This window comes from Arabidopsis lyrata, assembly GCF_000004255.2.
Source record: "Arabidopsis lyrata subsp. lyrata unplaced genomic scaffold ARALYscaffold_7, whole genome shotgun sequence".
Taxonomy (NCBI): Eukaryota; Viridiplantae; Streptophyta; class Magnoliopsida; order Brassicales; family Brassicaceae; genus Arabidopsis; species Arabidopsis lyrata.
Genome location: NW_003302549.1, coordinates 11,339,377 through 11,353,699, shown reverse-complemented (window position 1 = coordinate 11,353,699; position 14,323 = coordinate 11,339,377). Strand labels below are relative to the sequence as shown.

General features: G+C 32.7%; 3 protein-coding genes across 3 annotated transcripts; 1 reads left to right on the top strand and 2 right to left on the bottom strand.

The window, feature by feature from the left end:
* Nucleotides 1–3,255: 3,255 nt before the first annotated feature.
* Nucleotides 3,256–4,772, bottom strand: LOC9306162 (BOI-related E3 ubiquitin-protein ligase 1). The gene is made up of 4 exons (XM_021016557.1): nt 4,617–4,772; nt 4,459–4,529; nt 4,104–4,366; nt 3,256–4,021 (listed from the first exon to the last, which is right to left on the bottom strand). Exons 1-4 carry the CDS (start codon nt 4,661–4,663, stop codon nt 3,494–3,496), a joined length of 909 nt encoding a protein of 302 aa, XP_020872216.1. The 5' UTR covers nt 4,664–4,772; the 3' UTR covers nt 3,256–3,493.
* A 237-nt stretch (nt 4,773–5,009) lies between these two features.
* Nucleotides 5,010–8,111, top strand: LOC9304118 (peroxidase 41). Its single transcript, XM_021016756.1, has one exon. It carries the CDS (start codon nt 6,699–6,701, stop codon nt 7,677–7,679), a length of 981 nt encoding a protein of 326 aa, XP_020872415.1. The 5' UTR covers nt 5,010–6,698; the 3' UTR covers nt 7,680–8,111.
* A 944-nt stretch (nt 8,112–9,055) lies between these two features.
* LOC9306161 (probable transcription factor KAN3) lies at nt 9,056–12,312 on the bottom strand. The gene is made up of 6 exons (XM_021016445.1): nt 11,189–12,312; nt 10,981–11,057; nt 10,189–10,234; nt 10,017–10,104; nt 9,719–9,779; nt 9,056–9,298 (listed from the first exon to the last, which is right to left on the bottom strand). Exons 1-6 carry the CDS (start codon nt 11,751–11,753, stop codon nt 9,164–9,166), a joined length of 972 nt encoding a protein of 323 aa, XP_020872104.1. The 5' UTR covers nt 11,754–12,312; the 3' UTR covers nt 9,056–9,163.
* Between the last annotated feature and the right edge of the window lie 2,011 nt (nt 12,313–14,323).

The following is a 14,323-nucleotide window of genomic DNA, read 5'->3' as shown; positions in this document are numbered from 1 at the left end:
ACATTTATTTTTATAATCTAGTGTATTTTAATCAAATACATTTCAGTCCAGTTTTGAATTTTTCAACAAAATTATAAGCCGGCGGTCTAATAATAGTATTACACCAGGTTTAATTAAAAATTATTTATGAAAGTATTCAACACAAGACATAAATATAGTATCACTGTATAACAAGTCACGTCTAGTTAAAAATATTTATGAATCAATCTCTTAATCTACTAAGAAATGATCAAATTCCAACTTAGTACTATTCATAAACTTCAAATTAAGAGTGAAAATTCTAAAAATTATTTCTATAAAACCAAATGATATAATCGGTTACCATTTAAATTTGTTAGTGACAGTTGTATCATCCTATTTGGTTTTATATTCGACAGTCAGTATTATACGATATTAGAGAACAATTCATAACAATTCTCCAATGGAGTAATTTTTGTGTATCCGTACGATAATTTGCAGACAGTTCGTGAAGCAATAATTATGATTAAATACTGTACTATATAATCATCGAGTTTGTCACATGGGATGAGTTCAAAAAGGGAACAACATTTGTGGAGCATCAGGCCACTAATTATTTATATAGATCTATAAAACATTGGAAACAAAAATAAAAGTCCATACAATTAGCAACTTGATTATAATATTAATTACTTTAAGTATATAGTTTAATAACCCCGAGAACAGGCTTGTTCTTCAAGTTTGATGGAGTTTCTCGGATCATTGTTTACAATAAGAGATCTAGAAGCTGCCACAAGGCAACAAGTATATGTCTCCTATGTCGAAACACATCGATTCTCGTATTAGATTCTCCCAATTACTTTGATAAAACAATTAGATTAATTATCATAAAGCAAATTCCACTAATTACTCATTACTTTATACTTTTCTTTTCTTAATCCCACACCTAATATCTAATTCTTAATTATTTCTGTACTAATAATTGTGTATCACTAGGAGCCAGAAGGGCAGCCTAAGATACTTGTTTTGTCGTTTATTAATCATATTCTTATATAAATCAGCTTATACTTGATGCTGTCGTCTATTCTTTGTGTTCATGATCCTGAATGATAACACGCTTGAACCACCGTATTTTTAGTTACACTCCTCCACTTGTAGAGTATGAGTATTTCATTCTATGGGCCTGGGCTTGAAAAAAGACGGCCTTTTATCAATCCCAAGCAATTCAATCATAGTTTAGGGTTGAGCCATTTGATAGTATTCATTTTGGGCCACTCAACTTTGTCACTTGTCTATGTCAACTTTATTACCTTTCCCACCACACACGTCCTAAACAATCGTTTTGCAAGACCATTTTGATACTGACGATAGTGTCCGGATAAACCCAACTAATCCGGAGATGACCAAGCCGCTTCGCTATACAGACCCGCAATGTTAAATCTGCCGAAGTCCGAACAAGAAGTCACCCATTCGTATTTTGGTTGTTCGCAAGAGAAATTGAATCCAATTCCTAGCGAGTTTACACTTTAAACCCTACATACTCAAATTGATCTGCAAAACTATAGCAGTAACAAACAAAAAATTCCTTTTTTACAATAAAATACTTATTGATATTAGAGCTTGCATTACAAGTCCAAATAGTGTCTCTCAACTAATTTAATTTGGTAGATCCTTCAACCGTGAGGCTATATATTATGATAATCAATGTAAGTAACGTTGAGAATTTTTTTTTTTTTTTGTTAAAAAGTAACTTTGAGAGTTGTCTCAAAACAACTCTCATTCTTCATCTTTATCAAAGTATCAATCTTGAATGATTTTGCTATTGGTGACAATCTAAAGCTTCTTCCTTTCTTTATTCTTGCACCTAATAAAGCTCCAATGAGCTATCTTATTTTCAATCTTAGATTTCTATGTTAATAAGCTCATTTGAGCATAAACCATTCTATTTCTTGGTTTGTTTTTTTCCCACAATTGATATGTCATATAAATGGATGTTCCACATGATTCAGAAAATTTAATAAACTATGTTTGGATGGAAAAGGTTTAATTCGTTTTCTAAAGATATGTAAAATATAATACGAGTTTTCAAGTGATATTTTCTTAAGAATATATCATAACATCAAATTGATAGTGTTGTTGTCATTAAACTATGACGGTCGAAGGATCTACCAAATTAGTTGAGAGAAAAAGTTTGAAATCTTTCCCTGCAATTTCATTCATAACTAACCATTGTAATCGTTATAAATGATACAAGTTCTCACATGCATCGAATAGTAGTATGGTTTTGAAATGAAAATTTCTTTTAAAATAATCACCAGCACATAGCATAATAGCTATTCGTCAATTACACTGAATCCTGCACTGATTATTAATCAAAGTGAATGTGTTCACCAAGTAATCCTTTTCTCTTTGTTTAATTTGGTATGTCTACACATATAATTGAAAAAGTAGATGAATAATTAAGTAGATGGCTCCAAATGCTGCATCATATCGTTTATTGAGGGACAAAGGAGTCACATGAATAGTTGGATCGCATTATTGTCACGTGGAAATGACATGTCTCTTGATGCAACTATCATTACGAAATGTGTCTCACCAAACTAGATTTGAAGGGGAGGATCAATTCCTTAAAGAAAAATATTTAGATCTATTTTTAAATGACCAATTCCTTAAAGAAAAATATTTAGATCTATTTTAAAATGATGGTAATGGTAAATTACTAAATTGGTAATGGAAGTGTAAACAGTAAACTCTATAATTTTTAACGCTAAAAGCAGATATTATAATAATTACGGACCGTTCTTGAGTGCCTTTCCATCACTTTTTACTTCGAGGCATCATGGTTTTTTGATGTCAAAAATAAAATTGTAAACAGTAAGCTCTATCATTTTTAACGCTAAAAATAGAGATTATAATAATTACGGACCGTCTCTGAGTACCTTTCCATCACTTTCTACCTCGAGGCATCATGGGTTTTTTGATGTCAAAAATAAAATAAAATTAAAGTAACATTTTTCAAAAATCAAAACCCCAATTCTCAATCGGTGGAAGATATTTATGATTTCAAGCTATAATTCTAATAATGCTCTATCGTAATAGTTGGGATACTTGGAAACAGCATGAGCCATATTCAGGATTGTTATTGGTAATGCCACTACGTAATGTCGCTAGCCACGAGTTTCTTACAAACGTAAACAAACAACTTAACTAAATAAAAACAAACAATAACTAAATAAAAACAAACAATAAATGATTTCAAGTTTAGACTACTTCTTCTAAATATTTTCCAAAAAAAAAAATAACAAAGAATTTCCAAAAAGAAAGAAAGTAAACGAAGATGTCAAAACGTAAAAATGCCACTACATGTGGCTATGTCCTATGTTATGTACATCATCAACTACACTATATTTCAAATCTCATTTTCAATTTATTTTTGCCTAAAGAAAACGTCCTTTTGCTGTACTGTTGTGTCGTTTGTTGCTAGATCTGGATGGACCCATGGGCCTCTAACGGGCCTAGCATTAAATACTCATCATCATGAATATAAAATTTCGACACCGGTATTTGTCACGGCGAGGCAAATCGGACAAGCTCGCAATGTTCCGCCGTCGCATCCTTCACATAGAGCCAGATGTCGACACGGCAATGCCATCACCGTCGCCAAATTTTGCCGGCAAATCCTACAACTAGGACCGAACAGTTCAATCCGCTCCGGATCCACGTACACCGATTCGGCGTCCTCTGCTTCCTCCGCGTCGCCGTCGTCGTCTCCGAACGTGCTCTGTTTCGCCGCCGTATCTCGGCGGCTTGCTATTGCTTGTTGGAGATGAGCCTGTAACGAGGAAACCTCGGCTTCCCGCGTCGCCGCTCTTAACTGCCAGTTTCGCGCCTCTTCCGCGAGGTGAGCTACACGCGCCTCTAGCTCGGCGTGAAGACGCGTTGCTTTCTCCAGCTCCGCTTCTTTTTCTCTGACTTTCCGTCCGACTATCTCCTCCGCAGCGCACAATAGCTCTACGTAGCGCCTCTCTCTGTTCTCCGCTAACGTACGCCGCAGTTCCTCCCCCTACAAAATCAAATTATCAACACAGAAAAAAAAAAAAAAAAAGTCTCTTTGCCGTTTTTAGATGAAGAGTTTAATAAGACACCTGAGTTTGAATGAATCTGTCTAATTCATCTCTTTGCCGTTTAATCTTTCCGGTAACATCTCCGGGAAGAGAAGAATAAAAGTGTTGTTGATTCTGTGACTGGTCATGAGATAATCGAAGACCAGTAGAAACCACATTAGGCGTTTTCTGCATCAACTCGGTTAAGTCAATAACTTGCGACGGTTTTGGAGGTGGAGGGTTCATCGGAGCCATCGTCGTCACCGATGAATAATCTTTTCTTGATCGTTTTCTTGAATCAACCCCTGTTTTCAAAAACGGTTAATTTCCACGGTGATGATTGAGTGGAATCAAAGGAACAAATTTGGAAACGATTTGGGGGATTAAGAAAAGAGACCAGCGTTGATGAAATTAGTGAAATGAGTGTCTTGATGCTGCAACGAGCAATCGTTCGCTTCTTGTCCGTTACTGTTCAATAAATTTTTCATAAGAAACCGAAACAACACATACATAAAAACAGACATTTAATTATATGATTATATGAAACATTTTTACCTGTTGATGAAGAAGAAACTTGAAGGATGCTGAGCTTGAACCGCCATTAAACTATCAGAGATAGAAGAGACCTATGCGTTCACCATCAGATAATAAGGGCATGCATGTGTGTGTGTATGAATAAATGAAGGTGGTGATGATGAAAAATATACTCTCTCCGTTTTAGTTTAGTTGTCGTTTTAGGATTTAAATTTTGTTTCATAATAGTTGTCGTTTTAGGTTTTCAATGCAAATGTTTGTTGAAAATTACAGTTTTATCCCTACTGTTTTAATGTTTTGGCCAATTAAATTTTTATAAAATATATTAATAAAGGATAAAACAGAAAATTTAATGACTTTTTTAATTTGTGTGAAAAAACCTTAAACGACAACTAAAACAAAACGGATGGAGTATTGATTTTAACTTAAAATATAAATTAAGTATTGAAAAAGACAAGGAGAAAGAATGGGAAAGATGAGAGGTTTTAGAGGGGAAGAGACGAAAGGGTACAGAGACTTGTGGTGGGTCTTTTTAAAGCTTTCAACATTATATGCATGATTCTCATCAATGTTACCAAATTTTTTTTTTGCATCTTCTTGTATTTATTTTAGTAGTAATCTTTCAATCATTTTTCAGTTGCAATAAATATAGTTTGTTAATTTTGACTGAATCAAAATAAAAATATGTGAATCATGCATATAATTAGTGGTATTTTTACAATAGAACGAACAGACTAATTGTATTCTACGAATAGACTAATTGTATTTTTACAACACCCTTCCCAAAGACTCATATATTCTTCAAATAAGGGTATCACTATCAAATTAGATTATCCCTTTGTGCACTTCACGTTTCCTCATTAATATTATGCTTCAAAGTTGCATATTATATATATGCCGTTGAGTCTTTCTCAAAACGATAGAGACATTAGACATACATATATTCTAGCAGACAAAAGAAAATCAAGCTTATCAAATGTTCGGAGGTATATGCAGCATAATATATATACGCATGGGTAATACTTTATACACAATAACTCGTTAGCGAGAATTGATATGTAACAACAAATAAGTTGGTCATTTAGTTTTCTAGCATATGTTGGTCAGAAAGAATGGTAGGAATTTATATACTAATAAATGTCAACAATATGACATAAAACTCTAGAAATGTGGTGGCAAGGTAAGCAAAAAAAAAATTGATATAAGAGGGATGGCATGTCAATTGCCAAGCAGTTACATGATTTTATTGGTCAGAACTCAAAAGTCAACATTTGTCTTACTTAATTTTGTTTTGTTTATATTTCAAATCAAGAGCAACATTAGATTATATAAAAGTTTTCTTGTATGTTTAGCCTATCGATTTATAACATTTCATATCTCTGACCATCAATAACGTTTCCTGTTAATTCTAGTTAACTAATCACCATTCCAACTTTCTTTCGAAAACATGAGTAGTACATAAACAAAACAAATCAATTGTGCTTTTGGGTCATTTTCCTCATGGGCCATGTTACCAAACCAGATCAGTAATCAACTAATCATCCCTCATAGCCCATCAGCTTTCATCTTCTTCATTATCATTATCATCGTCATAACCACCACCACCACCACTACCTCCATGAAAATCGCAAAAAGTCAGCGTTTAATCAGCGGAGGAAAATGGCGATGCATCAATGATACATTATAATTCGTGTGGAGTTTGTAATTGATAGCGGAAGTATATCACACGACCCATTGAGCCAAACATCCCAAGGTTTTTACATATCAAACGCTTTCCCACTTCACATTCACACTTCCCCAATTAGCATTCCATGTTTGTGGTTTAATTAACCTAGAAGCCAGTCGATTTTATATTGAATTAGTGTTAGAAAACGTTTCTAATGAAAATGAAGTAAAAACAAACTAAATATAGACCAATCACAGAAATAAAAAGAATATAACAAAAGCCAAACTCCAACCACACGTACATGCTTCTATTTTTCACCGATAACAATTCAATAAAGCAGTCTACCTCGTAGACGTCTCTCTACATTTCAATTCCATCTCCATATTCTACAAACAATAATTGTTTTGTAAATCGATATAAGTCTCGTGAAATACACGATGTCTTTGTATATTCCCGTTCTCTTCCTAGTCCTAGTCTTTGTCCCGTCTATAAATTCGGCACCACCGCCAAATTTAACAAAAGATTATTACCAAAAAACATGTCCCGATTTCAGTAAAATCGTACGTGAAACAGTTACACCAAAGCAAGGCCAGCAGCCAACGACAGCTGCTGGAACACTCCGTCTCTTTTTCCATGATTGTTTCATGGAAGGATGTGATGCTTCCGTCCTTATCGCTACAAATTCTTTCAACAAAGCCGAACGCGACGATGATCTCAACGAGTCTCTTCCGGGAGATGCATTCGACATTGTGACTCGCATCAAAACCGCTCTTGAATTGTCTTGTCCCGGGGTGGTGTCTTGCGCAGACATCCTGGCTCAAGCCACACGTGACCTTGTCACAATGGTTGGTGGGCCTTTCTATGAAGTCAAATTGGGCCGTAAAGATGGTTTTGAGTCGAAAGCTCATAAAGTCAAAGGAAATTTACCTTTAGCGAACCAATCTGTCCCTGACATGTTATCGATATTCAAGAAGAATGGTTTCACTCTAAAGGAGCTGGTTGCGTTAAGTGGCGGGCACACAATCGGATTCTCACACTGCAAAGAATTCAGCAACCGGATATTCCCGAAGGTTGATCCAGAACTCAACCCGAAATTCGCAGGCGTTCTTAAAGATCTATGCAAGAATTTCGAGACCAATAAGACGATGGCAGCGTTTCTCGATCCGGTGACACCAGGAAAATTCGATAATATGTATTTCAAGAACTTGAAACGAGGTCTTGGATTGTTAGCTTCCGACCATATCTTGTTTAAAGACAGTAGCACGAGACCGTTTGTGGAATTATATGCGAATAATCAGACGGCTTTCTTCGAAGATTTTGCACGGGCTATGGAGAAACTAGGCACGGTTGGTGTTAAAGGCGAAAAAGATGGAGAGGTAAGACGTAGATGTGATCACTTCAACAACCTTAACGTATAGGTAGCATAAACAGAATAACATCATTGAGTTCGTTTTTTTTTTGAATCTTTGTATATTTTTATTTTTAATAAATGTATTTATAAGTAAGTTAATGTAACAATTTTGAGGAGCTAAAATTCACTAATAATTTTTGTTATATAAGAATTAAGAAGTATTAGATGTTATTGTAGAGGAGAATACAAAATTCAAGTTCTTGATTTATCCCCCATCATCTTCTTCTTTAAAATGATCTCATGGACACGAGACCGTCCGAGAAAACGAGTGTTGTTGGCGACGACTATAGTCCGAATTAAATTATTTCACGGTTCAACATAAGGCCTTTCACCAGTAATTATTTTTCTTCATTTGGTATAAGATTGTGATATTTGCTTTATAGAAATAGCCTGACTTATTTACAATTCAAATTTTCTCTTTGGTATACATCTAAGTATTTTTGATTTGACAAATCTATTAGTAAAATAATACTTAACTAAGAATATGTAATTCTACGTACTGATTTCCTTTATCAACGTATGCATCTAAAGCTCTTGTTATGCTTATATTACCAATAAAAAAATCAATATATGATTAGTTTCTTAGCATTTGGAATTGTGGATAGATTGTAGTATTTCGTTTTATTCTCTATTTGTCTTTACTCAACAATATGAATATTATTGGAAAGATAAAAAATAGTGTAAAAAAAATATAAAATTAGTGTCAAAGTCTTTGTCTGGTCAACGTCACATGGATCAGACACGTGTCAGACAACCATGTGTTCAGTAATAAAACAGTCCGATTTAGACACGTGGATAAGTCATAGCTTTGCATTGCTGTAATGATGACCAAATAATTTTATTCCCATTCAAGACAAGAACAAGTATGCATATTAATATAAGATCAACATTATCAATATTCTCTTAGGACAACATTAAAAAACATATATTATAATTAATAAAAGTCTTTTAAAATCTTTTAACTAAGAAACTTTTGTTCATTATAAGACATACTTCCTCTGTATTCGAATAGTTGTCGTTTTAACTATAATTACACTTATTAAAAAAAAAGTTGAAAATGACTATATTAACCTTATCCTAAACAACAATTCATATTTGTAATTCAGTCTTGGTAATTTAGACTGAGTAATTGTAATCAATTAATTGAGGTTAATTTAGGAAGTCTTATACAAAAGTTGTATTGGAATGTCAAAACGATAACTAATTAAAAAAAAAAAAGTGTAGAACGACAAGTATTCGAATACGGAGGGAGTATCTCTTAACTTAAGAGTTGTGTTAACAAACCATCAATAAAAATGGTGTAAGCATCTCAAATTGATAACCCAACAACAAAAAAAAAGCATCTCAATTTTACAGCGCAAAAGAACAAATAAATAGACGAAGAAAAATAAATGTCATTTCATATATTTTCCCTTAATTAAGCATAAACTTTAAAGTTTGAGATTTATATATTTTTAACATATAATTTATTTTAGTATATATATAAGAAATTTAGGGAGAGAGGTTTGGTGTAGCTAAAGTGAAATCCAAATTGGGAGTTTCAGTCTCTGGTCTTGTCCCTGTGAGGCTTGACGAATCCGATGACAATCGTTCGTTGCTTGGACATCTTTGATTCTTCCATTCATTCTGATAACATTTTAGATTTAGAGATTATTTTATATATATATATATATATATATATATATATATATTATAATATATAAGAATTACCTCATATAGCATTTTATAGACTGAGATATTATACGTTTTTTTCAGTTTGATTTCTAATTCAAAATGTCCAATTAAATTATTTTGAAGATTTAAAGACAATCAAATATAGTAGTGAATTGGGTTCTGAATATAAAGTATCATCTCTCCCAGAAAGTCTTTAATTTCTCTGCTTTTGAGACAAAATTAAAGAAGAAAAACACTTTTTTACCCAAATGGAAGAGAAAAAAAGTAAATTATAATCCTTTATGAAAAACTTTTTTCTTTTTCACACCCTCGATTTTTGCAGTTCCCGTTTTATTCCAATGCCCTTTTTGTTAAAATTTTGAAATCTTATACCTCATTGGATGAAATGTCTACAGCTGATGATGCCTTTGCCTTTAAATGGAACCGAGCTTCACTGTTTATACAGACATTCAAATAATATCACATTGACTGTTTTAAGAAAAAAAATATAATAATAATGCAAATGATTTTGGACTCAACTAACAAAATAATACAACAAATGTTAAGTTTCTCATATGATGCAAAAATAGAAAGTTGCCTAATAAGTCTATAGCTATCTGCCCTAATAAACAAAACACCAAAAATAAAACAAATATGAATTTACGAAGAAAAAAATTAATACATAACATACCTTGATGAGTTGTTCCATAGACCTTGGAGATTTCTTGATTCTCTCTCACTGTTAACCTGTGATCCATTCTCACAAGTATCTGAATGCCCTATACACACACACACACATTTATCAGATATGTAGTATTTAACCGATAATTTAATTAAATCAAATACATAATCAATCAAATAACCTGATGACGTTGTAGGTTTTTCAGTAGACTTGATGGTCCGATACATCTGAAACAGTCAACATTAGATTACTATTATATATATAAAAATGCTAGTTATAAGAATAATGTGTTATATCGATACACATATATAATGTGTGTTTGTGTGATGTTCGTGTGTATAGACGTGTTCTATTCACGTGTGTGTATACCTATAACCTATACATATTAGATATGCACGCACACAGAGACAGAGATGGATAAAGTAAGAAAAAAAAGATCAGAGTAAAACAGAAAGCATTTACGATTCATGAAAATGTGCAGCCATACACAGAGATGGGAGATGTGCATGGGTCTACGTGTCTTATTCTAACTATAGTCAAATTATACAAGAAAAATAAGTTATACTATTTGTTATCATTGAAGAATCATGCATATACATATATGTGTGCATATATCATCATTGAAGAATGATGTCTCCTTTGTACTTTTACTTTTCTACTGCATCTCTAGTAATAAAAGGACTCTTTCTCTTTCTCTTTGGCTATATCTAGCTTTTGATTCCTTCTCTTTTGATCCTTTTTTTTTTCACTTTGTATATAATTTATCAATATATGGTGGCGACAAAAAAGGATACTTAATTTAACTTTGTCCAAACTAATCACAGAAAATATTCAGTCATTTCATAAAAAAGTGCAGTGGGTTTGGTTCATTTGCATATTCAAATCCATATTACAATAAATTCATGTATTTTATAGGGTCTAATCGATTATTTATATACCTATACATTATAATAAGTAACTTAAGAAAGATTACCTGTAGATGGGATTTAACATGAGCCAATGTGAGATCTTGCACATCCATCAGCTCAAGTACTGATTTTGGGGTTGCTCCTGAATATTAATCATAATTTCAAAATCAATAAAAATAGAATTATTTCTCAAGCCTATTAAATTTGTTATATAAAAAAAAAGAGATATAAATCAATTAAATAAAAAAGGGTAATAGTGAAAAAGGACAATACTTTCATGACCACCCAATAATTGAACAGCGTGTACAAAATGGGCGTGGAGGGTCGTCGTCCACCGCATCCTTGGAGCCCTTACTCCTCGCTTAGCCGTGAATCTAGGCGGCTGCGGCTGAGCTTGACGCCGATTACGGTGGTGAATATTAAAACTACAATTAGGGTTTGTGATTAAGCGACTACTAGCGTGTTGACCATTGACTTCACTGAAGAAGAAAGGAGTGGGAGAGGTAGATGAGTAGTAGTAGTGGTCAAGGACTTGATTCTGGTAAAGAGGTATTCCTCTTATTGGTCTCATCATCAACATAGATCTCAAGTCTTGATCGCGAGATTCCTTGTGTTCTTGATTATTATTAATCTTGGTGGCTTCATTGTTTGAAGTGAATTGGTGAGTGTGGATGAGATTATCAGAAGACTTTCTATCCGAATCTGAGGCTTTACTCTGAAACCCTAATCTCCTTTCGACTTCTTGTTCTTGTAGTTCTTGATTTTCTTTTTCTTGTTCTTCTTCTCTTCTTTGGCTGATCTTCAAGTACAAGTCAGGTTGTGAAGGGAAAAGCTCCATAACAAGAGAGAATTGGTGAATGGTTTTGAGATAATCTTGATGAATTATAGGGGCAAAAGGAGGGGTATAATGTTATTTATTTCAAAAAGTTTTTCTTCTTCTTATTAACTTAATGAATTTATGTTCTTGGTGAGAGGAGAAAAGCAGTTGTAAAGAATTAGAGAGAGAGAAAAATAGGGATGGCAAAAGGTATGAGGGAAATGAGAAGTCTCTTTCTTCTCTGTTCCCTTTGAGATAATGACACTTTAAGAGTCTAATAAAGGGGTTGGGTGAAACATGAATTTCCATTAAATTTTTCTTTTCCTTTTTCTTCATATGTAAAGGAAAATATCAATTTCTATGGCATATTTTGTTACAATGTAGGTATCATCTATCACATATCAGTATTTAATGATGGTATAATAAAACAATAATGTATGGAATTATTCGATTATTTGTGTTCAGATTTACATGTGAAAATGACACTTGGGTTGAAACTGAAAGATGCGTGCGTGTATGTTTTTTTTTTTTTCTAATAATCATCGAGGAAAAATTAAAATAAGAATCAAATGCTGATATTTTCTAGAAAAAAAAAAAAAAAACGAACAGTTATATTGCTACTTGTTTAGTTGTTGATAAAATGCTAATATCAAAAAATACACATGAAAATTTAAGAGATGGTGAGACATTAAAACCAAAACTTAAGTCTCGTCGTCACTTGTTGTTTGTCTTGTTTATTGGTTTAATTCTTTGTCTTCCTTGAAATTGGAGTTTGGAATTATACCGAACATTTCTTTGCTTTACGGTCTTGGTGGCTGGTTGCCTAAGAATAAATTGAATATGATATTGCGTTCCTTTTTTTTTTTCTTCTATATATTTTTTGTGGAGAAGGTGATTTTGTTTACGTGATAAGATGAAATTTATTGCAAATAAGAAATGGGAAAAGAATAATATCACCTTGACATTGAGATATCACCTTGAAAATATATACTCCATATAGTTTCGATTATGTGTATTAGATAATTTTCAGAACAAGTTAACATTAAAAGTATTTTTATTCCACGAAGCATTAACTCCATTTCATCAAAATACTATACGACATTAATTTAATTTTGGCCCTAGTGACACCGATAGACAGTCCAAGATTTGATTCCCAAAATGCCCTTTGATAATTCATGTCCCCTAAGCCCATACATCGACAGATAATGTTGGGGACGATCCTCAGATTCATTTGGCTTTTTTTTTAAAATTTTTTTTTTCACATGTTTGATTAAACTAAGAAAATCTGATACCAAAAATAGGTTTCCCGTAAAAGCCGATCCTTCCAGTTTTAGTTCCGGCAGCACGAGGAACGATACAAGACAAACGAAAAGGAATATTAGTGAAAATCTAAAAAGAAAATAAGATTAAAGAATTTAAATTTATTTACTTGATTGGAGGCACTACCAACCGACGATACATAAGACAAAATTAGAAGATTGTTGAGCTTAAAAACATTGCAAGGTAGATTATAAAATTATCGTTTTATTCATTTTAACGGAATCATTAAAACAAATCATATTACTCGAATCTTATTTGCTTTTCAGCGATTGAACTATCATCACTAGTACTTAGCAATCAAGCCTTCTCGTCGTTATATACAAACAAGAAACTAATCATGATAAGTTCTGAGGGGTCGGAATAATCAGTGATATATATATCGGAAACTATTGAAAATGTAGTGGTCAAATAGAGAACAAAGGTTCCCATCAATTTGAGTAAAAGTAACTCCGACACGGGGAGGTAAGAGTGAAAAAGCATGATGTCCACTTCACTTAGTGTAAAATTATAAGACCTTTTAAGGCCACAAAGTTTGTTATACATTTTAGATTTTTTATTTCGTAGGAATATATGTATATACGAATCAATTTCCTACATATATATACATATATATATCTAAATATTGGTCAAACTCTAGAGACTATAGCACGTCATTTTATACTATGTAAGGTAGGAAACAAAATTGGAATACACAAAATCAATAATAATAAATGAAATACTTAAAATACAGATAAGAAAAAGACATCTGGTTTACCAAGATCACTAGGCCTAAATTAATTTATGTTTGTCTTTTGTAAAGCTGCTGCTTTCTTCTTTTGTAAAACGTCCTGAACCTTTGTTATGGAAAAAACCATCAATCGAGTAGTGTGTTAATCTCACATCAATATTCCTACTTCTATATATAAACCTCATTTAAACACGAAACGAAAATCCTTCAAAATGTGAAAAGAATAAGTACAAATAGGAAAAAGATTGATTGAATAATGGAAAAAGTAGGCAGCACACTGAATCTTTTATAAAGGAGTAGAGGAAAAAGATTGGAGATTGTTAGAATAATTGCCCCCACGAATCTTTTTGGGGGATTTTTAAGCAAATCTAAACTTTGAGGATTTTGATAAGAACCCACATTTATATTCGACAAAAGAGTTGCTTGCAAACTTTAACTCGAAAAATTATTTATCTAGTATTAAAAAGAATGAATTATAATCTAAAAGGGAAAAAATAAAACCCCAATCTTAGCTGGTTATACGTGTGTCATTTAATAAAAGGAA

Bases quoted from the DNA above. Each gene is read 5' to 3' on its own strand.
- LOC9304118 (XM_021016756.1), top strand. From the start codon at position 6,699: ATGTCTTTGTATATTCCCGTTCTCTTCCTAGTCCTAGTCTTTGTCCCG.
- LOC9306161 (XM_021016445.1), bottom strand. From the start codon at position 11,753: ATGGAGCTTTTCCCTTCACAACCTGACTTGTACTTGAAGATCAGCCAA. The intron at 11,058-11,188 runs GTATTGTCCTTT...ATTAATATTCAG, and splicing joins ATTATTGGGTGGTCATGAAA to GAGCAACCCCAAAATCAGTA. The intron at 10,235-10,980 runs GTAATCTTTCTT...TGACTGTTTCAG, and splicing joins ATGTTAAATCCCATCTACAG to ATGTATCGGACCATCAAGTC.
- LOC9306162 (XM_021016557.1), bottom strand. From the start codon at position 4,663: ATGGCGGTTCAAGCTCAGCATCCTTCAAGTTTCTTCTTCATCAACAG. The intron at 4,367-4,458 runs GTCTCTTTTCTT...TTTTGAAAACAG, and splicing joins CACTAATTTCATCAACGCTG to GGGTTGATTCAAGAAAACGA. The intron at 4,022-4,103 runs GTGTCTTATTAA...TTGATTTTGTAG, and splicing joins ACAGATTCATTCAAACTCAG to GGGGAGGAACTGCGGCGTAC.